General features: G+C 39.0%; 1 protein-coding gene across 1 annotated transcript in view; it reads right to left on the bottom strand.

Moving 5' to 3' along the window:
* ppm1lb (protein phosphatase, Mg2+/Mn2+ dependent, 1Lb) overlaps positions 1-22,827 on the bottom strand; it is a 99,545-nt gene that overhangs the window by 21,203 nt on the left and 55,515 nt on the right. The window contains exon 3 of the mRNA XM_052017242.1: positions 9,951-10,125. Within this exon, the coding sequence (XP_051873202.1) occupies positions 9,951-10,125 (175 nt within the window). The remainder of the gene's footprint in view (positions 1-9,950; positions 10,126-22,827) is intronic.

Here is a 22,827-nt window from a genome sequence, read left to right on the forward strand (position 1 = left end):
GTCATCTCTGTAATGGATTTGAAATTTGAGTAGCTGTCTTCACAATATCTGGCTGTATGATTTTGGCTGGTCTCACTTTGAAATCAAGACATTGGACTTTTGGAACAGCAAAATCCTGGTTCTTCTTATTAGTATATTATTTGTCTAATAATGGTCTTGTTGGCAATGGCCAATGTTCATCACAGTTCATTGTTTACTTAAGAATTAGTGCATGATTAAACAATGGAATTTGCAAAGGGGACAAAAATAATGGATTCTTTCCAATATTTATTTGGCTGAAATTGTAGTTCATCTACTTCCGGATATCAGCCAATAAGTCTGCTGATATAAATGTTGTCGATGAGTTGAGATAGTATTTGACAAGTACTTGAGTGCTAAAGGCAAAGTTAAAGCATTTGCAATGACATTCAGCCAGAAATGCCTTGTGGATAATCCATCTCTGCTTCCTCCTGAGGTCCCCATAGTCACGTCATCCAGTTTTCAGCCATTTTGATTCATGCCACGTCATATCATGAAATGGCTAAAAGCACTGGATACAGCAAGGCCATGGTATAGACAACATTCCAGCTGTGAATTGAAGATTTGTGCTCTTGAACTAGCTGTACCTCTAGCCATGCTATTCCAATCCAGTTACATCACTGGCATCAACCCAGCCATGTGGAAAATTGCCTAGATATGTCCAGTTCACAAATAGCAGGGCAAAGTTAATCCAGCTAATTACCACTCAATTCATCTACTCTCCTTCATCTGTGATGGAAAATGTGGTTGACAGTGCTATCAAGCAGCAATTTCTGTCAATAACCTGCTCATTGACATCGAGTCTGGGTTTCACCAGGACCACTTGGCTCCAGACCTCATCACAGCCTTGGTCCAAACAAGGATCAAAGGGTTGAATTCCAGAGATGCAATGAGAGTGACTGCACTAGACATCAAGGCAACAGTTAACTGATTGTGGCATTCAAGGAGCCCTGGTAAAAGTGAAGTCAAGGGCATCAAGTGGAAAACACTCCAATGGTTGGGGGTCATACTTTGCAAAAAGAAAGCTGGCTGTGGTTGTTGGAGGTCAATCATTCCAGCCCCAGGAAATCACTGCAGGAGCTCCTCAGGTCTGTGTCCTAAGTCCAACCATCTTCAGCTTCTTCATCATAAGGCCAGAAGTGGGTACGCTCACTAATGACTTTACAATGTTCAGTTCCATTCACAACTCCTCAGCGAATGAACAAGTCCATGCCTGCATGCAGTGCAGACTACTTTCAGGCAGAAGCTCATAAGTGGTAAGTAACATTCATTCCACAAGTGTCAGGCTATGAGCACCTTTGATAAGAGAGAGTCTGACTGCCTATCTATGACATTCAATGACATTATCACCACTGACTGCTCTACCATTAACATGTTGGGGGTCATCACTGACCAGAAACTATACTGGACCGGTCAGATATATAGTGTGACTAAGCGAGCAGGTCAGACACTAGGTGTCCAGTGGTGAGTGATCCTCCCTTGGCACCCAAAGTCTTCCCACCATCTACAAAAAACTACTTGGAGCTTGATGGAATATTCCCCCTTGCCTGGATAAGTGGAGGCCCCATAACTCTTAAGGAGATATACACCATCTAGTACAAAGTAGCCATCTTATTTAACACTCCATCCACCATTCTAAATGTTCATTACCTCTGCTACTAGTGCAGAGTAGCTGCATTGAGTACCATCTACAAAATGTACTGCACTTATTCACCAAGCCTGTATCCTCTACTACCAAGAAGGACAATGGCTTGAGGTGCATGAGAACCTACAAGTGCTCATATCATCTTACTTGGAAAGGCATCAGTCTTTCATCATCGCTGGGTCTAAATGCTTAAATTCTACCAAACAGTAGTATGGGAATACCTTCATGAAAAGGATGGCAGTGGTTCAAAAAGGTAGTTCATCACAATCTTTTCAAAGGTACTTAGGGACAGGCAATAAATGTTGGCCTTGGAAGGTACCAGGAGACAATCACTTTGCTGGAGGTATACTACAGACCTCATAACAGTCAACAGGGATAAAGCAGCAGATATGTAGATAAATTGTGAGGGATGTAAGAGCAATAGGGTTATAGTTGTAAAAAAATTTCAACTTGCCCAACATTAACTGGGATCGCTTTAGTGAAAGACGTAGAGCGGGTGGAACTTTTAAAGTGCATCCAGGAGATCTTTTTGAGCCCATATGTTGATAGTCTTACTAGAGAAGGGACAGTGCTGAACCTAGTCAGAGCGAATGTAGCTGGCCAAGTGGTTGAAGTGTCAGAGAGAGATCATTTTAGAGATAGCGACCATAATTCTGTAGGTTTCAAAGTAGCTACGGAAAGGGTGTTGCTGATGCAGGTGACCCCTGCATTACAGCGGGTTTGTGTTCCTAGAAAATGAGCCGTATCATGATTTTCTGTAATGTGAATAAACTGTGAGATGACTTTTGTCGCATAAATTCCGAGAGAGCCAAATTTATTCTGTATCTCAAATTTCTGGATAGTGATTTGTGAATTCTGTAAGGGTGAATTTCCATAACCTGAATGGCCATTACAAGGAAGTTGCCTGTAATGAGGAGGGTAGTTCTAGGCTACAGGGTAACACTGATCAGTTGGTAAGATGAGAAGAGCAATGGCAGATGAATTTAGTCCTGATAAGTGCACAGTGATGCACGTTAGGAGACCAATAAGGATAGGACTTGCACAATGAATGGGAGGGCCCTAGTGAGTATTAATGAACAGAGGGACCTTGGCGTACAAGTCCAAGAATCCCTGAAGGTGGCAGCACAGGTAGGTAAGATGAAGAAAGCATCCGAGGTACCTGCCTCATCAGCTGGGATAAAGAATATAAGAACAAGGAGATTATGGTACAACTTTATAAAACATTGGTTAGGCCACAGCTGGAATATTGTTTATAGTTCTGGTTGCTGCACTACAGAAAGAACATGATTACACTGGAGAGGGTGCAGAAGAGATTCACCAGGATGTTACTTGTGATGGAATCCTTCAGTTATAAGGAGAGACTGAGAAGGCTGTGTTTGTTTTCCTTGGAGCAAAAGAGGAACCTGATAGAGTATATAAAAAAAATGAGAGGCTTACATGGGGTAGATAGTAGGAAACTTTTCCTCATAACAGAAGAGTCTAAAACTAGAAGGCATAAGTTTAATACAAGGGTAAGAGGTTTGGAGTGGATCTGAGGAAGAACTTTTTCACCCAGAGGGTGGATGGAGTCTGCTGTCTGAGTAGGTGGTGGAGGCAGATGCTCTCACAATATTTAAGGAGTATCTAGGCGAGCACCTGAATTGCCAAAGTATTAGAAGACTACAGTAAGTGGGATAGGTACTTGACAGTTGACATGGACACAGTGGGCTCAAAGGCCTGTTCCTGCACTATAGATTCTATGACTCTGAAAATGAATAAATGCTAATAAAGCATTTTTGTGTGTCATTAGCATACAGGTAAAAGTTGATCCTGGGCAGCAGGTGAATCAGTCCCTGCAGCTCACTGGAGGTAACAGTGTGGAGTAGGGATTAGATTACTTGACAAAGACCGAATTAGTAGAAGTGGAAACACATGAGAGTCACCTTACTGATACAGGAGGAGGGCATTGATTTTGGAAGGTCATAGAGTAATACAGTGGGAAACAGGACCTTCAGCCCATCTGGTCCATGTACCTTGTGGTGGAATGTTTCAGTTATAAGGAGAGACTGGGCAAGCTCAGTTTATTTTCCTTGGAGCGGAAGAGGCTGGGAGGGATACCTTGTCAGTGTCTTTGGAACGGAGAGATAATTCACGAAGGCACACTATCACAAGGATGATCATTTGTAGCTTAGGTTTGAACTGCTGCGAAAAGAAACCTGATTAGATATATTGAAGATGGATTGCAGGAAACATGTTATATGTGCTTGAGGGGTAACAACATGTTCAGTATGTTTGGCAATGAATGCAGGATAGGTAGAGCAATCGTTAAAAGTAAGAGGATTTTAGGATGGGTATTTTGCAGAGGTGGTGATGATGGCTGTTTTAAAGAAGGAAAGGACTACATCACTGGAAAATGAAATTGATATAGAAGCAAACACAGTTACTCAAAAGGGGGTGGCATTTGTCCTTGCCCTTAACAATGATTGTAGAACCATAGAAACTTGCAACACACAAAGAGACCCATTGTGTTCAGGCTGGTCAAAGATGAAGCGACTTGGGTTACTTGCCCTCCCAGCTCTCAGTCCACAGCTTTGTAGGTTAGGCCTCTTCAAATGCTCATTCAATCAGGTGATCAGATATCTTGATAATATGAGCATTGTTCTAATTTTAAGCACTTTGTCCTGGAACTCACATTTAAATTCTTGATAGTCACCTGACCAGGTAGTCTCTTTAATTCTCCTCCTTGGCTTTCCACCACCATCTCACGTCTTCTACCCTGGATGAATTATTAACACCTTTTCCAGCAGTGATTTTCCAGGCAGTATAAATCAGGCTCGATCCTTTCCCCCAACTAACGAGCAAATTGGATGTGCACAGGTCAGTCTCTACATCACTGTCCTTGACTCCTGAAGAGTCACATGCTGCAACTAAGTCCTTTGGAGTTGAAATTCCTCTGCTTCAATATTTACATCTAAACCAAGCAGTAAACTTAGATTAGGTACAGGAAGCAATACTAGAGATGCAAAGCATGAGTAAATGATGGGCAGCTATGGTGGATAGAGAAGAGTTGACAACAGCACCACTGATCACTCAGGAATGGGCAGTAGCCAATAAGTGCTTACAGAGGGGTTATGACAACTGAAAGAACAGTGAGATTTTCCAAGGAAGTCCAGAATCCTGTACATTAGCAACATCTCTTTTAAAACTGCAAAGCAAAAGCCTTTTGTTTTTGACATGAACTCAATAAAAAAATTTATTCTCTCTCTGCTGCTGAATCAGACAAATAAATAGTAGTAGAGTCACATAACAATTACATGAACAATTGCTGTTTTCATATAGTGTAGCGGTTAGTGTAACGCTATTACAGTGCCAGCAACCTAGGTTCAATTCCAGTCGCTGTCTGTAAGGAGTTTGTATGTTCTCCCCGTGTCTGTGTGGGTTTCCTTTGGGTGCTCTGGTTTCCTCCCACATTCCAAAGACGTACGGGTTAAGAAGTTGTGGGCATGCTATGTTGGTGCCGGAAGCTTGGTGACACTTATGGGCTGCCCCCAGAACACTCTACGCAAGAGATGCACTTCACTGTGTGTTTCGATGTTTATGTGACTAATAAAGATATCTTATCTTAATGTTTAAAACCATTAACAAAATATAAAGATAGCTCTTTCTCTGGTTCAGCAGATAATTTGGTTACTTTAATAAAGAAAACTATACAAAGAAATAAGATTTTCTGTTTAAAAATTTCTGCTGTTTTCATCTTTTTGCATAAGGAAAGGGTACATGTACCATCAAAGTTTTGAATGATTTCTAGTCTTTGTTCTGCCTGCATAATTCATCCCCTGAGATATGGTGGTAATTTATAAACAGCGAGCTTTTCTTGTGTTTTATCAAAGGTTTCTCTAGCTGTTAATGTCAAAGTCACTTCCAAGAAAAAGTTCAAAATTTACATGCTTCATTAAAATTTCTGTTACTTTCATTAACTTCACTGGAACTGAATATTGGAGCAGAGGTCCTGAAGTGGCTAATGAGGACAATGTGAGAACCACAAAATCTTCCATGGTTAGCGCCAGTGGGTGTGAGGTGCTACGCTCATTCCCTCAAGGTCTCTGTGTGTGCCCAAAGCATGGATTTGAGGTTGTCAAAATCATTCAAATGCTCCTCATCCACTTTGAGTAGTCATGGGCCAGAGATTCCCAGGAGTCGACAGAGTTGTTACAATTTTTCAAGGAGCCTTTGGGCACATTCTTGAATGTTTTTCTCTGCCTGCCTGGTAATCTCTTCCATGTCAGAGCTCAGAACAGAGTATCTATTTTGGGAGTCTGGAGTCAGGCAAGCAAACAAGTGGGCTGCCCAATGAAGCTGATTGAGTTTAATTAGGGGCTCAATATTGGGGAAGTTGCCCAGGAGAGGACAGTGATGTTGGTTCACGTATCCTTCCAGTCAATTTGGGGGACAGTGTAAGTGGTATTTTCCCAGTGCCTTCAGCTGAATGCTGTAGGTAGCCCAAGTTTCAGAAGCATATAGGAGGATACGGATCACTGCTGCCCTGCAGACCATGAGTTTTGTGCCAAGTCTGAGGTCTTAATCTTCAAATACCTTTCTCCTTAATTGACAAAAGGATGTGCAGTAGTGGCTCCTGAGATATGGGAAGTGATCCATTTTTTCCATGGTCTTGCCATCAACCTTTGTTGCCGAAGGTCAATGTGGTGCAGCAAATGCAGATTGGGAGAAGACCTATGTCCTGGGATGTTGACTGTATAGCGCACTCACTTGTATGCTTCAGTGAATGCATTGATGATGACGAGGAACTCAACCTCAGAGTGCATTGTTTTCATACTGTCGCTCAACTTCTGAACTCTGGGTAATCTTGGTTCTGGAGTGTAAGGACTATACTTTCCTCTTCCTTAGCAAATCCAACCAAATGTTGGATGCACATGTTCTTGCTGCAGATTACCTAATTATATAACACAATAGCACACCAGCAATCACATCAGTCCTGTCATTGTGAACTGAGACTTACACATATATAGTATCCAGATCAATGGTTGGGAAGAACATTAGGTGAGGTCTAACAAAAGCCAAAACCGGATTAAAACTGCTGGACTTTTGTGGAGAAAGTGAAGAAAATGCAGAGTCAACAAACAAGGCTCTCCTTGAAAAATGTTGAACTCACAGACCACACTTTATCAAAATCTCTTCTATTTGAGCTGATGAAGCAAATGTTAATTATGGCAAGCTTGCAGCTGTGTGTCAGAATCAGACAAAGGAGTTTTAAAATACTTTGCTTACCAATTGTGCAGTGCATATTGTGTACAATGCAGTAAAGCATGTTAGCTACAATGTAAAAGTAGATAATGAATCTCTGGTGAGTAAGGCACTTAATCACATTAGCAGTTCTACTGAGAGTGGCCTTGCTTAAAGTCGAATATGATTTAGTGAATATTCAGTGTGCTGCTCAGCAATGCCACTCCTCCAAGTTAGTTGAGTTTTCTCCCCGAGCTGTGAACAGTCAAGTAAACACTTGGAAAGCTGTCAAGAGCTATTTCTCTCTGTGAGGGATGGATGTACACAAAGTTTGGGTCCCTTTTGCTGAGAGGGAACGTGGTTAAGAGAGCTGGTTCAGCTGTGACTCCTATAGAATTAACTTAAAATATTTGGCAATACTTTGCCATTCTTGTAGAGTGCTGGTGTGACTGCATGAAGGAACATCCAAGTAGAGGAAAATCTTGTAAGCATAAAATGGAGGCTGTTAAAAATAGATTGGTGGGAAAAAGGCCAACAGAGTGAAACTAGATTGAAATGTTGATATATTTGAACTTCATTCTAATGGCAGTTGGATGTTTGATGACTAACAGCTAAGATTTGCTTTCACAGACAGTAGGGCAGCACGGAACACTGGGGAGAATTAAGTTGTTGACAGATGTCATCAGGATAAAGTAGTAGCTCCAATGGGGGAAAAAAACATGGTTTTCACTTATATGGATATATCAGGGTGACATTTTAATACAAAAATACAGTTGGAATATAGCTTCAGTGTAATTGAGAATTCAACAGCAATCTGTAACCTTCAAGAGGGCTTGACGTGAGCTGAAGCATAACTTCTCTTTAGGTATACAGAAAGGATGTGAGTCTTGAAGGAGCTCAGCTAGCTTTGGAAAATTTGATCCTGATAAATATAGTTAGCATATATGCTGTCCACCCACCACTAAAGTAGGTAATATGGCCTAACTGCTCCTTCAGTATCGATAAATATTGTTTCCCTACTAACGTGCATTAATTTTGAGTGAACAAATAAAATTAATTGATTTTAACCATTTTGGTGCCAGGTTGAATGCCAGGCTGAATGCCAGAAGAGCACTGCAGAGGATCAACAGTGTTTTTTTTTACAGAATATATTTAAACTATTCAGCAATGCTTCATCTTAGTTGGAGAATGCTAGTTTGACTGTGTGTGAAATATATGCCATACTGAATGATCTGCAAATGCAACTGTAGCAATAAAACAAAAGTGACCAGTTATTTGATCTTAATTTGAGAGTGCGTCCACGGGAATGATGCATTTATCATCAGGAACCTTTCATTAGGGCTTTACCAAATTTTACAGACTTGGTATATCAGTCTGCAAGACTTAACCAGAGTGTATATTTTCAGACAATATAATGCATGAACTAAGGTGAGAAATCATGGCAGTGTTGAGTCTATGCAGTCCAAAAGTGGAGTGAACATGAGCTGCAACGTTTGTGATCAGAGGAAGGGACATCTTTAATAGGACAAGTCATTCAAGAAGTAGGTGACTATTGATGCTGAAAGTTGAGGACTAGTTTAGAAGGCAAGCCCAGGTTCATTTCTTACTATATATGTGCATCTCATCCCCAACAAAATCACACAATGCAAAAAGCACACATCGCTGTTTTTCAAACTTTCTTTCTGGCCACCTTATCATGAAATATCTTTTAAATGTGATGAGGGACTTCACCCCAACCACTCTTCAGATCCAAGCTACCTTTGAGTGAAATAGGCAGTTCCCCCTGTCAAGGCCTGTCATAATTTTCTACACCTCAGTTAAATCTCACCTTTGTCTCCTTTGCTCCAAAGACGAAGCACCTCAGTCCTGTCAGTCATCTCATGATTAGAATTCTCCAGCCCTGTCAGCATCCTTCTTAGTTTCTTCCACCGCCTCTCTGTTTCTGTCATCTCCTTCTGCAGTGGGCTGATTGGAATTGTGCACAATACACTAGTTGATATGCACTCCAAGATCACTCTGGTCCTCTACACTTCTAGAACCCTACCACTTATGTATTATCTCACCTTTTTTGCATTCTACGAATATGTTATCATTGGAAAGGATTCTATTTGTCATTTCTGTGCCCATCTAATCAGTCCATTTGATGTCTACCTGTAGCCTAGAGCTTCATTTTGCACGATCAACAACACAACAATTTTGGTTTCATCAGCAAAATTCTTCATCATGCTCCCTACATTTAAGTATGTTTAAGTCCAAACCATTAATATATATCATAAGGAGAAAGGGATCTAGGACTGGGCCTTTCAGATGCCACTGCACATAGCCCTCCAGTCATTAAAACCCATGTTGACATTACTTAAAGCTTTCTCCCAGTAAGTCAATTTTTAATCCAATTTGTCACTTTCCTTTGAATCTCATGGACTTTTGCATTCCTGATCAGTCCACCACTGGGGACTTTATGAAAGGCCCTGTTGAAATCAATGTATGCAACATTAAATATGCTACCATCATGGACCCTCCCTGTTACACCTCAAAAAATTTAATCCAGCTGGTCAGATTTGACAAATCTGTGCTGCTGCCTTTGATTAACCCAGGCCCCTCTAAATGCTATGCATGCTGTCCCTCAGAATTTTTTTGATTAATATGTTCATCACTTATGTCAAACTGACTTGGCAGGTAGTTATTAGTACTAGGTCTACACATTATTCCTTTTTGTAAACAATGGTACCACAATTAGCAGTCTTCCAATTCTCCAGTACTAGGCATGTAGACAAAGAGTTTGGGGCATTTCCTGCCTTGCAACTTTTAAGAGCCTAGAGTAGTGAGTGATTTGACAGAGAAGAATGAGGACAAAACAGTTAGCTGAGAGTTGTTCAGGCCAACAGTAACTTGAGTGAAAACTGATCCATTGTGATGAACATTAAATTTATGGTTATAACTCCCAGATGTAAATATTGTAAATATAGTGAAACTTTTAATGTCAATTCTTGCAAAAAAATCCATTTCAGATATTCAGAATAATTAAAACTGGCCTGAAAGTTTGTTGAAACTTTCCACTGACACTTACCTGCCTCATCATAGGCTGCAGAAAGTTTTTCAAGCACTTTGCGGTCAATTGCGAGAATCTGCTGTTCCAGAATCGTTTGGTGTGATAACACACTATTCTCCTTATCTTTTTCATAGTCTTGCAAATGTTGTTTCAGAGCCTCAGGCAAGTGTATCTTCACATATTCTGCAGCAGACTAGATAGAAAAAAGATATACGTTGAAAGGAATGTTATCCAAATATTTATCAGAGTTGCATGGTAGAATGTAGTGCTATATTTTGCATCAATTCAACAGTGCAAACTATGATCAAGATTATTTCACAGAATCATTGAAACTTAGGGCACAGGAAGAGCCCATTTATCCCACTGGGCTCTTGCTGACCAAATGGAAAATGCAGAACCTTGAAATTCTCATCCCTTTTATTTATGACTTTCAGATATTTCTAATCATAGAAATACAATAATTGGCATGCAACCCAACTTATTCAACCCTGCAAGTTAGTGGAAATAACAAAAAAGGGAACCAGAATGTAAGAAATAGGATATGTAAGAACTTTTAAAATTGTAAAACATATTTTGGATTAAGTATGGCTCAGAATTAGCTTGTGCCTTTAAGAAGGATCAACTGTTTTTTTTCACCTTCCTTTAGCTGGATTGTGTTGGGATTTTTAAAATTCATTTATGGAACATGGGCATCTCTGGATGGGTGTGTTTATTGCCCACCTATAATTGCCTTTCAAGCGGTGGGAATGTAATGTTTTCTAGATGCACTGTATTCCTTGTGGTGAAGGTACTCCCACAGTGCTGAGTGAATTATCTTTGTTGAGATTCAATAGGACCCCAATTTGCATAAATGTTCGAGGCTCCCATCTAACAATGGATATTTTAAAATAGTTTCTGAATGGGGACAGAGTGGTTATTTTGCCCTGATTTTAATAACAGCTAGCACTTAGTAGGTAATATTCTTTTTACTGTTGATACATATAGATATATATGATGCAGGGAGACTTATTTAAAATCTTCCTCACGTATTTACTAATAATCATTGAAAGCTTATTAAACTAGAGTAAATTAATAATTGTGTTGTGTGTGACAAAACCCACAAACTAAGTTTCCCATACCTAGTTTATTTTACACAAGAAAATATACACATGATTATTGAATATGATAGCAGCATTCAAGTTTTGAGTAGTCTCCATTTGTTGTATCCATTCAGTCTAAAAACAAGATTAACATGGCAACAAAGCCAAATATAAAGTCATCTTATTTATAGTATACTATTATGGACACTGAAATAATTTCTCTGATCATATAACACCCAAGCAATGGAAGTCTTATATTACTGCAACTCAAATTGTGTTACAATTCCAGACAAAAAACAGATAAGCTACTAAATTTAGCCTTTGAAAATACAGTCTTTGTGAATTATTATGCTGGGTAAATGAAGCAAGACACATTTGTCTGTAACTTTTTACATGTCAATTTTTCACCCCAAATACCATTGCTAACATTGCGTGAAGCTCATTATATGTTGCAATGGTAACCCGGGATCTGTAGCTTTGGAACTTGAGAAAAAAAGATTGAAAACTCAACAAGCCAGAAGAGATGAACATTTTTTCTTAAATATAATGCTCCAGGTACATCTGGGCTTCTTTGCATTTTACATTATTGCAAATAATAGGTGCATGAACTGAAATGTTTAACATTTAATGTTTTAATAAATTTAGTTCCAACAACATGCAATTTAAAAGGCACAAGAAAAAAATAATTTAATCAACCAACAAATTTAACATAGCACCAGGAATTAAATGTTGAAAATTACAGAAACTTCAATTTCTTTAAAAAAATGTATTCCAGTCAAATAATTGGACTCAATCAGAGCCTGTTCTTCATCAAGACGTTTTGGCCTAATTAACTATTTGACAATTGATGCTTTCTGTACAGAAAATCACAGATTACAAGATGGAGTAAAAGTGAATAATTTTATTCAATGACATTATGATAATGGTGTAAATATATAATGTCATTTGTTGGTGAGCTTACATTTGTGTAGCAGTTAACTAAAGCTGCAGGAGATCCTCAGGCCCAATTAAAGTTTAAAGTCGAGTTTATTGTCATATGTTATCTTCATCATATTATTATCTTCATCAATGACCTTCCTTCCATTGTAAGGTCAGAAGTGGGGATATTCAATTCTAACTGAAACTCCTTAGAAAATTACTTAGCCAGACCTGAATATAACAGAATCTAGATAACCTTCAGGCCTAGGCTGACAAGTGGCAAGTAACATTTGTGTCACACAGTGACAGTGTCACACAGTCAGACAGTGAACAGCTTCAACAAGATAGAACCTAGCAGACTACTCTTGACATTCAGTGGCAATGGCCATCACAGTCCTTTCACCACCTGCATTCAAGGGGTCACAATTGACCAGAATCTTAATGAGGCCAGCCAGATAAATACTGGCTACAAGAGCAGGTCAGGCATTGGGTATCCTGGTATTCCACTATCTATATGGTACAAGTCAGGTGTGTAATCAGCACTTGCCTTGGTGATTACAGCTTCAATAACACTTGAGAAGCTTGACTACAGGACAAAGCAGCCTACTTGAATGGAACCACTCTAAACATTCACTCTCTCCACCACTGGCTCATCCTGGCTGCAGTGTGAACCATCTATAAAATTCACAGTTGTAACTCATAGAGGCTACTTTGGCACATCTTCAAAATCTGTGATCGCTAGAAGGACAAGAACAGCAACCACAGGGAAACACCACCACCTGCAGATTCCCCATCAAACCACATATCATCCTGTCTTGGAAGCATGTAACCAATCCTGGAACATACAAGACTGTGCAAGTACCTTCATTAGAAGGACTGCAAAAATTTGAGGTGGCTCACCACTACAAGCTTTTCAAGGGGACAGAGGATGAGCAATAAATGCTGGTCTTACTACTGGCCCCCTTATGATGAATAAATCAAAATATTATTCTTGAAAAATCTGTATAAGATGATTTCTGACATTTTTTGTAGATCAGTGGTAGGTGCTGACCACCAAATGTAGCCAATAAGGTAAACTGAAAGAGTTTCATTTTAAGACGTCCAAAGACGTCCAGGTAAGTTAATATGGGTTTAAAATGGGCGGCGCGGACTTGTTGGGCCAGAAGGGCCTGTTACCACGCTGTAAATAAAATATAAAAAAATTCTTTAAAAAATTTTTAAGAAGTAGTCAGAAATATGACATTGGATTAATTGTTCTTTATTCTACAGGATCTGGTTCAATATTTGAACCCCTTTCTCTGTTCAAAAAAAGGTCAGCGTGATTCATTTGATTTTTACTTTCCATTACAGTAAGAATTCCAGCAAAAGGCAAACAAGATAGAGAGGGAACATTTATTTCCTTGAAGCATGAAAAGTTATTCATAGAGGCATCAAGGCAATAGATAATTCATGATGAGAAAAACTGAAAGGTACTATAAATTAATGGAATTAGTCTGAGAGAATGACATTGAGATTTCTTTTAAAGGCAGCCACATGTATTTAGAAAGGAAATGGAGAACGTGGACAATTTTAGCAACTGCTGAGGTTGCCATTTATGGAGTCTTCATCATGTTACAGCATTCTGGATTGTCTAAATATACCACATTGTACAAAAAAAACACACTGAAGGTAGGACAAAACACAACTGTGGGATCATGTCCATGAGAAGGCAAACTAATTTGTGAATATCAGTTGAATTTCAAATTGAATGGCAGCCTTTATCTTTTTGTCATTGATATTCCATGTAGAATAAATTATTTATTATGGGTGTCCATTGTTGAAGATGTATTGCTTAAATTTAGTAGTATTTATTACTTTCTTGCAAAGTAATTTACTGTTAGCCATGCCATTCATCAGCAATATTTCCAGCTTAGATTCTCACTGATAGTACCCACTCATTGCAATGAAAAATATTAAATGTTGCAAGATTTTTTAAAAAATGGTAACACAATGAGGTATTTTCACTATTTTTGTCCTGTTGCTCTTGGCATTGTTCATTCCAGATTCCACTTGTGAGGATGACTTTTATAACTTACTTGCAGATTTTGAACATTTACATGCTTGCATATAAATAATACATATAAATATTTTATGATCTCTATATCTCTTTTATATTTCAACCACACATGTACATTATACATAATATTTTGCATAATGTTGACTATATTATTCTGTTGTACCAACAATAATATTATTTAAGAGTTTAAAAACATAACATTTAAGAGCATGCGGCTTCTCACCATTCACTAAGTTCACGGTTGATGATCTACATCAATACCACTTTCCCACCTCCTAGAACAGTATAGGTCCTTCAGCCCATCTGCGTCGACCATGATGCCAATCTAAGCTAATCCCCATCTGCCTGCATATGGTCCGTGTCCCTCTGTTCCCTGCCTGTCATATGTCTATCTTAATGTCTCTTAAACATTGCCATCATCACTGCTTCTACCACCTCCCTGGGCAGCGCATTCCAGGCTCCTACTGCTCTCTGTGTAAAAGACTTGCTTTGCAAATCTCCTTTAAACTTTTCCCCTCTCATCTTAAACCTATGCCCTTTAGTATTTGACATTTCCATCCTGTGAAAAAGACTATCTACACTATCTATGCCTGTCATAATTTTATATAATTCTATTGGGTTACCCCTCAGCCTCCAACACTCCAGAGTTATCCAACCTCTCCTTATAGTTAATACATTCCAATCCAGGCAACATCCTGGTGCACCTTTTCTGCACCCTCTCCAAAGCCTTCACATCTGGAGATATTTGCTTCATCATTAGCCATTGGCGAAATTCCCGAAGATTGGATGGTGGCTAATGCCATTCTGTTGTTTAAGAAGGGTAGCAAGGACAAGCCAGGGAACTACAGGCCAGTCAGCCTGACATCAGTAAGGGGGGGATGTTACTGGAGGGAATTTTGAGACAAGATCTAATAGCATTTGGATAGACAAAATCTGATTAGGAGGAGTCAGCATGGCTTTGTGCATGGGAAGTTGTGCTCGATGAATCTTTTTGAGTTTTTTGAAGAGGTAACCAAAAGGGTAGATGAGGATAGGGCAGTGAATGTTGTCTATTAAGATTTTAGCAAGGCCTTTGACAAGGCCCCACATAATAGGCTGGTCTGGAAGGTTAGGTTCCATGGATACCAGGGAGAGCTAGTTAGGTGGATTCAAAGTTGGCTTGGAGGTAGGAATCAGAGGGTGGTGGTTGAAGGTTGTTTCTTGGAATGGACGCCAGTGACTGGCAGTGTGCTGCAGGGGTTGGTGTTGGGACCCTTGTTATTCATTACTTATATAAATATTTGGATGCAAATACACAAGGCTTGATCAATAAGTTTTCAGGTGGCATGAAATTAGGAAGTGTTGTTGATAGTGAGGAAGGTTAGCATAGATTACAGGGGGATCTTGATCTGTTTGGGAAGTGGGCCGTGGAGTGGCAAATGGATTTCAATACAGATAAGTGTGAGGTGATGCATTTTGGAAAGTCAAACAAACATAGGACTTACACTATGAATGTTAGGGCACTAAGGAACGTAATGGAACAGAGGGACCTAGGAGTACAAGTACAAGTTCATTGAAAACAGCATCACAGGTAGACAGGGTGGTGAAAATGGCGTTTAGCACACTGGCCTTTATCAGTCAGGGCACTGATTATAGGAGTTGGGACATTAAGTTGCAATTGTATAAATCATTAGTGAGACCGCACTGTGTACAGTTTTGGTCACCCTGTTATGGGAAAGACGTGGTTAAACTGGAAAGAGCGCAGAAAAAATTTATGAGGATGTTGCCAGGACTAGAGGGCCTGACTTCTAGGGAAAGGTTGGCCAGGCTAGGTCTTTATTCCTTGGAATGAAGGAGAATGAGGGGTGACCTTACAGAAGAGTTTAAAATTATGAGAGGCATAGATAAGGTGGGTGGTGACAGTCTTTTCCCCAGGGTTGGGGAGTCCGAAACTAGGGGGCATAGGTTTAGGGTGAGAGGGGAAAGATTTAAAAGGGACCTGAGAGGCACTTTTCACGCAGAGGGTGGTGAGTATATGGAATGAGCTGCCAGAGGAAGTGGTTGAGGCAGGTACAATAGTATCATTTAAGAAGCACTTGGATAAGTACATGGAGGGGCGGAGCTTAGGGGGATTTGGGCCGAATGCAGGAAATTGGGACTAGCTGGGTGAGCACTGTGGTCAGCATGGACTGGTTGGGCTGAAGGGCCTGTATCCATGCTGGATTGCTCTATGACTCTATCCTTTCTATAGTGTGGCAACCAGAACTGTACATGATTCTCCAAAAGTGGCTTAACCAAAGTTTTACACAGCTGCAACATGAGTTCCCAACTTTTATACTCAATGCCCTAACCGATGAAGGCAAGCATGCATATGCCTTCTTTACCACCCAGCCACTGTGTTGCCATTTTCAGAAGTTATGAATTTGCACCCCAAGATCCCTCGGTACATTTATCTGTACTTTTCTAATCCCCATATTTTACAATTCCAATAGTGTCCAATCCATGGATCCCCTAATCGTTTGCTGTACCACGTGAAAACTTTGTGTACAGGATATCCAAAACCATCTGGAATGCCAACATATATTTGTTAATCATTTTTTAAAAATTCTGCTCTCCAGTTCTTCAGACTAAATTGTGTAATTTGATAGGGCAAGTGGTTTAACCTATTCATCATTTTGGCTGGACCACATAAAGCTCTCATCTGCCAAAATTACTTACTTTCCAGAATTTTATAGGATTGCAAAGATATCATCCAGCTTCTATTCTCTACTGCAAATAGCACTCTTAACTTCCTTTCCTCCGCCCTTCCTTCCAATAACAAGTACAGAAAACCCGGTTGTCATAAGATTGAGACTAGCTAGTCTGCCACCTCTGCTGTTTTCCTTCCTTTCACTAGCTCACCAGCTCAAACTTCTAAACCTCTCCCTCCATACCCTTATCTTCCTCTAGCTTCCCTCTGGTCTTCCTTCACGTTCTGAATGAACTAACTTTGTCCAGAAGGCCTGGCTTCTACTCTTTAAATTTCCACTAAATTAATGATTCACAACTTCCCTTCTTTATACATACATTAGATTATATTGTTGGCAGTCAAAAAAATTCCTCACCTCTTGCCCTTTTGCTCTCTGTAAATTTCTGTAACTGTAAACAACTACAGAAAACAGCTATTTTATTAGTTGAAGGAACATCTAGAGGAAATAAATAATTAATGAGCTCTTTTAAATAGCATTGGTGGAGTTTCCTTCCTCCTGCATGTTCAGCTGTGCAAGGTTAAGGGAGGACAGTAGCTGAATTGTTAAGCTGCAAAACATCAGTATTTATGTCAAATTAACATCACATGTTGATAAGTGCCAAAACCTGCCTCCTCTTTGTATTTCTCATAGGCATCCACTAATGTCCTCACGAATATAGCATCCAGCATAATTTGCTATACAAATCCACATGTGCATTTCAACTGTTATTTTAGAGTTTAAGAATGTGCAAAAGCATGCCAAATTTCATGCTGGAAAATCTAAACCAAGGTACATGGATTAGAAACTGTAATTCACTTTGAAGGGAAAGGAAGACAGATTAATAAGAAGGCATAAAGAGACAAACAAAAAAGTAAGGCTATATATCTTTTAGAAAAGTCTTCAACACAAATTCTGCTATGAACAAATGAGAGCCCATTTTAGTTGATGTTACATGTTGCCATTGGAGAGAAGATTTATCAGGCTGTAAAAAGTGGTATAAATGAATGGACAGGCAATTGCTTTTTTAGGAGAGTTTAATGGGCATATGTAATGTGAATGCAGCAACTTCAAAGTATCCCTAATATTCACTGCTGCTTTTCCTGTTGTGATACTATTAAAGCAAAGCTTCTGGAGGACCAGGGCAGCTTGCTGCTGCTGTAAGTCGCTGCCTGACTTACACTTTAACAGTAGAGAACATTGTTAGCAGATTTTTCAACAACTGTGTCCAAGCCATAATGTTTTCAAAACCATGGGAGTGTTACAGGTTGCTTTTCTATTGGCCAAATATCAGTCTCTTTGCAATTCTAGCATTTATTGGTTATGGCAGCTGTTTGTAACATCATTTCAGCAGGTCTACAACAAAATGATTTGCAGCAGACTGTTGGATTATTTCATTTGCTGCATAATTTATAAGCACATTACTAAAATGGCTCAGAAATTTAGATGAAAAATGACACAGAGACTATAATACTCACTGTCCTAATAGAGAATATTTGACAGCAATGTCTGGGAATGCACATGCATTGTAAGCAACAAAATCTAGTCATTGCTGTCAGGGATTCTATGCTATTGCGCAGTGTGCACTGTTCTCCAGTGTAATCTTTGGAAAGCAAGTGAACTAAAAACAACTTAAGATGGTTATGACCTTTTCACACTGCAAAAAGCCCTGATTTTTTAAAAAAATATATATTTCATGAGTTCTGAATCAGTTTTCAGAGGTTTACTAATCCATTATTACTGCTTAGAAACCTCTCTGGCCCCCAAGAAACTAATTTTGAATGCATGTTCATCAATTCCATGGATAATTATTTCAAATACTGTATTTTGAGCATATTATATTTTTTAAATGGCTTGTTTTAAGAAGTTTGTTTATAATATTTTAGCTTCTATCTTTATTACACATATCTTCTAATCTTTATTTTTCATTTAAAAGTTATTTCAAAATTGTGCTTTTTATTACCTGGTTTGTTCTCTGTGAGAATTCTGAAATGTGATAGGCTGCAGAGCATACTCCAGAATTGGTGCTCAAAAGTAGCCGACAACAGGAAACGTGAAATCCACATATCAGGCATTACACGATCTTTGTGAGCATCTTTCTTCCTGGTCAGCAGAGAACATTATCACTTCACCACTACCTATAATTTTTTAAATATCTAACAGATGTAGAAACATTTCTTACTTATGACAGGGTTGACAATCAGGTCAGCTAACTGCATGGCTCAGCTGGCTGTCAAAGACGTTTTCAGATATTTCATGGATGGGACATGTTCTGGCTCGGGCATGACTGCATTTACATCTGCAGAACTCTGTTCCTGCACAGGACCTTGTCATTGAGGTTAGGGATAATTCTTGAAATCCAGGAAGCACATTGTGTGACAACTGAGGCCTGGGTGCTGGAGAATGTAATTATAATGGCATATAGACTAACACAACAGGTCAATGCCCTTTTAGGTTGTGGGCACATTATTGTAATATTGTGTAGTGCTGAAGTTCATGGGACTTCAACTGCATCAGAAGGTATTGTTGAAAATTGGTGCCTTCACTGTGAAGGAGTGCTGGTGCTCCTATGACCAATGATGCCAAACAGCATTGGCATCGAGGTAAGTGACACTAGTGTTGGCTATGGTGGTGGTGCTGGGATGCTGATGCAAGGCCCAGGAAGGAATCAAACACAGAATGCAGTCATCTGGTGATTGTGGGGTTGGGTTGAATGATTGGGCTGAGGATTGTGGCTGAAGTGGGTAGGGGCAACAGTTGCTTGGCTGGCAGGAAGGGGGTCTGGAATGTAGGTGATGAAGTGTGGGATGAGCCATGGGCTGGGGTTCATGATTGGGGGCTGAGAGTTCATGACTTGGGTCTGGGAAGGAGTGAAGAGGTGGTGGTATGGTGTGAACTGGAGAAGGATTGGCAAATCAGAGGTCAGGATGAAGCCAAGGATTGGAGATCAAGAGGGTGGGGTGTGTTTGAGGTGTTAGTGGGGGATACTTGGGAGATGTCACTGATTGGAGTGCTACTTGGAGATTGTGCTGTGCTGTGGGTGGACATTAACCTTAATGCAGAGTGGTGGGTGCAAGGATGTAGGGAAGTATTTTACTTGCAGTCCTTTGGGACTGTTACTGCAGGAATGACCAATTTCTGCTGGAAGTTGCTAATGAAAGGTGTCCGCAGGATAACATAGTTAAATTTCTGATTCAATGCTTCAAACAGAGTGTTTCACAGAGAAGAACATCATTTCTTGAACCACTGATGGGGAAACCACAAGGATGACAATGGTAAGAGATGCCCAGTTAAATTCTCCAAATGATATATATGAAGAGGGCCATTATCATACTTCACCCATGGAAAAAAATCAATTTTCAATTGTATTACACTGAAAAAGAGTATTACACAATTGACTTCTTAGACATAAATTTCTTAACTTTACCACCAATATGGAGACTCAGTACCATTCAACTTTGCTTCTCTGTGAAATATGTTAATGCTCATTTCTTTTCATTCCCAACACACTTTCAGCACACAGTCACATGAAATCTTTTCATGCAGAAACATCACAGCAAGCAAGAAGCACAGCCGTCCACTTAATTATTCTTAACTTGATGTGACCTCCTTATGAAAACAAACAGCATTAATTAATAGATTTGAGATTATATAGCATGTTCAATTAAAGTATTATTCTTTATGGTCTCATACTTGGTTATCTAGGATGTTACATATGTGATAAATATTAGAATATATCAAAAGTTTTTTTTCTGATATTCTCAAGGAAACTTGTGTGCTATGTTTGTATATGGAGTTAGCACTTCAGTGAATCAAACGGATTATTTTTGTCAAGAACATCTCAGGCTGAATAGAACGTCAACACTTGAACAGAGAACAAAGTCAGACTCTACCCACACTTATAGCAGTACAACATGACGTTCAACAGTGGGATGTTAAGTGAAGGCAGGAAATACTAGGCATAAAAACAAATGCTGGTTGCACATTAAACACTGTACCCAGTAAAGGCAATGGAAATAAAAATCAGGCAGTAAGCCTAACAAGTGGCCAATCTGCTACTTTGCTGTTTTGTATACCCGTTGAAATAGAATTTTACCCCAGTTTTTGAATAGAGGGTCTAAAATCAGAGAAAAACTAATATTGTTAACTCTTTGGAGTAGATGTCTGTCAACAACAGGATATGGAAGCAGGCAATAAAGGAAAATAGAATAAAAACAGGCGTAAAATAGTGGTTTCTGAGATAAAGCACAGCCAATATTTAAGAGATGTGAAATTTGTTAATTGAATTAAATTAAATATTATGTAAATGACTTCACATGGAGGCTAAATTTGTGTCAACCAATCAACAAGAGAGGATAAGAACAGAAATTGCTGGAAATATTTAATAACTCAGTATATAGAACAGAAATATCTATTCTTTCCCAGTGACTCCTGATGTACTAATTATTTCCAAATATTTTCTCTTTTTGGTTCACATTTACAGCATCTGTATTTTTTTTATTCTCCTTGCTGATAGGAAAGTGAGAATTGTTTGATCTCACTGTCAGCTGAACTTGTCTAAATGATGGACAATAATCTACACTGTGCATTGGTCCTGGTGAAATAAGAAATGCTTTACATTCTGCATGGGGAGCAGAATTAATGGCCCAAATCTTTTGTAGAGCTTCTAGCATTTACTTCCATAACTTTACAGGAGTGAAGAAAACCCAAATGTTTGTGCAGCTGATCTCCAACAAGTAGCAATTCTGCTTGCTGAACTTGTGCCCCAGGTTAGACTTGGTTCAGGTCCAGTAAGCCCATTCATTAAGATGGAGTACAACTGCGAAGTATATGGCAAGTTACATTTTTGAAAGCAAAATACTGCTGGAAATTTGAAATAAAACAGAAAATGCTGGAAATATTCAGCAGGTCAGGTAGCATTAATGGCAAGAGAAAAAGAGTTAAATTTTCAATCACTTTAACCACTGATAAGCTTTTGATTTAACCAGTTACCAAAATATTTCTGTGGGTGAGACTTGCAAGGCCCAGTAATGTGCAGGTAGGAACTGGCCTGAGAAATGGTCAACAATTTGCTGGTCAGTGAAAGACTTGGGTCATCATATTCTCAGCCAGACTGATGACTATACAGATGCTCTGGAATCTCATGGTTCAAATTGACTGGAATCCCTTAGACAAGATATACATTCTAGCATTTTGCCTGTTGTGAGTCAAATTCAAATGCCAGTTGAAATATTAAAATTCGTTCAACTACTTTATAGTCATGAATTTCTCTTGCGTGTCTGGCGTAATCTCCTAGTCAGCTGCGTATAGAGTTTCTGAAACAACACTATTTCTGTCTTGAACTCCCCAACCAATCTGAGATCCTAGATTCATCCCATGCTGCAGAGCGTGAAGAAAAAAAGCACTTTGGACAAACTGCAACATTTGTGCCTTGTGCTTCTTTCTTTTTTAATCTTTTTATTAATTTTCAAATTAATACAGATTAATACATATAACAACGGGGATTATACACATGATACAAAGAGATCGGGAGGACAATCATGACATATATAATCATAAAGAATAAAAAATAAATTCTAGGCCCCACCGTTTCTTAGTAAGCGAATATATTACAAAAAAAAGGGAAAGAAAAAGATTTATTGTATAAAAAAAGAACCCCCAAATCAAAAAAAAATTGTGAGTAATAAATCGAAACAAACTAAAAACAATTTCAAAAGAAAAAAAAACTGGACTGATATTTGTCGATGAACAAAGAGCATTATTATGTCGTCAACTCCGCTCCTCTAAGTTCAAAGATTATTAAAAAGGGATCTATATGTGCCTTGTGCTTCTAGCACTATTGAATTTTGCTGTGGTGTGCCCACAATCAAATCCATTTGATTGTGCAACCAGCTATCCTTTACCATGCCATTAGATATGCAGATGAATTTCTCAGCCAAAATATACAACAGATATACAATATAATATGTGGCACATCAAACAGCAAAGGACAAAAGAGAAAAGATACTTTAACTTGCAGACTCTTTTGTATCTTTTCTCTTGATGTTTTGGCCAAACACCTTAGTAAAAAGCAAAAAAACTTCAGATGCTGAAAATCTGAAATAAAAGGAGAAAATGTCAGAAATACTCAGCAAGTT

The sequence above is a fragment of the Pristis pectinata genome, chromosome 6, assembly GCF_009764475.1.
Source record: "Pristis pectinata isolate sPriPec2 chromosome 6, sPriPec2.1.pri, whole genome shotgun sequence".
In the NCBI taxonomy this organism is placed as follows: domain Eukaryota; kingdom Metazoa; phylum Chordata; class Chondrichthyes; order Rhinopristiformes; family Pristidae; genus Pristis; species Pristis pectinata.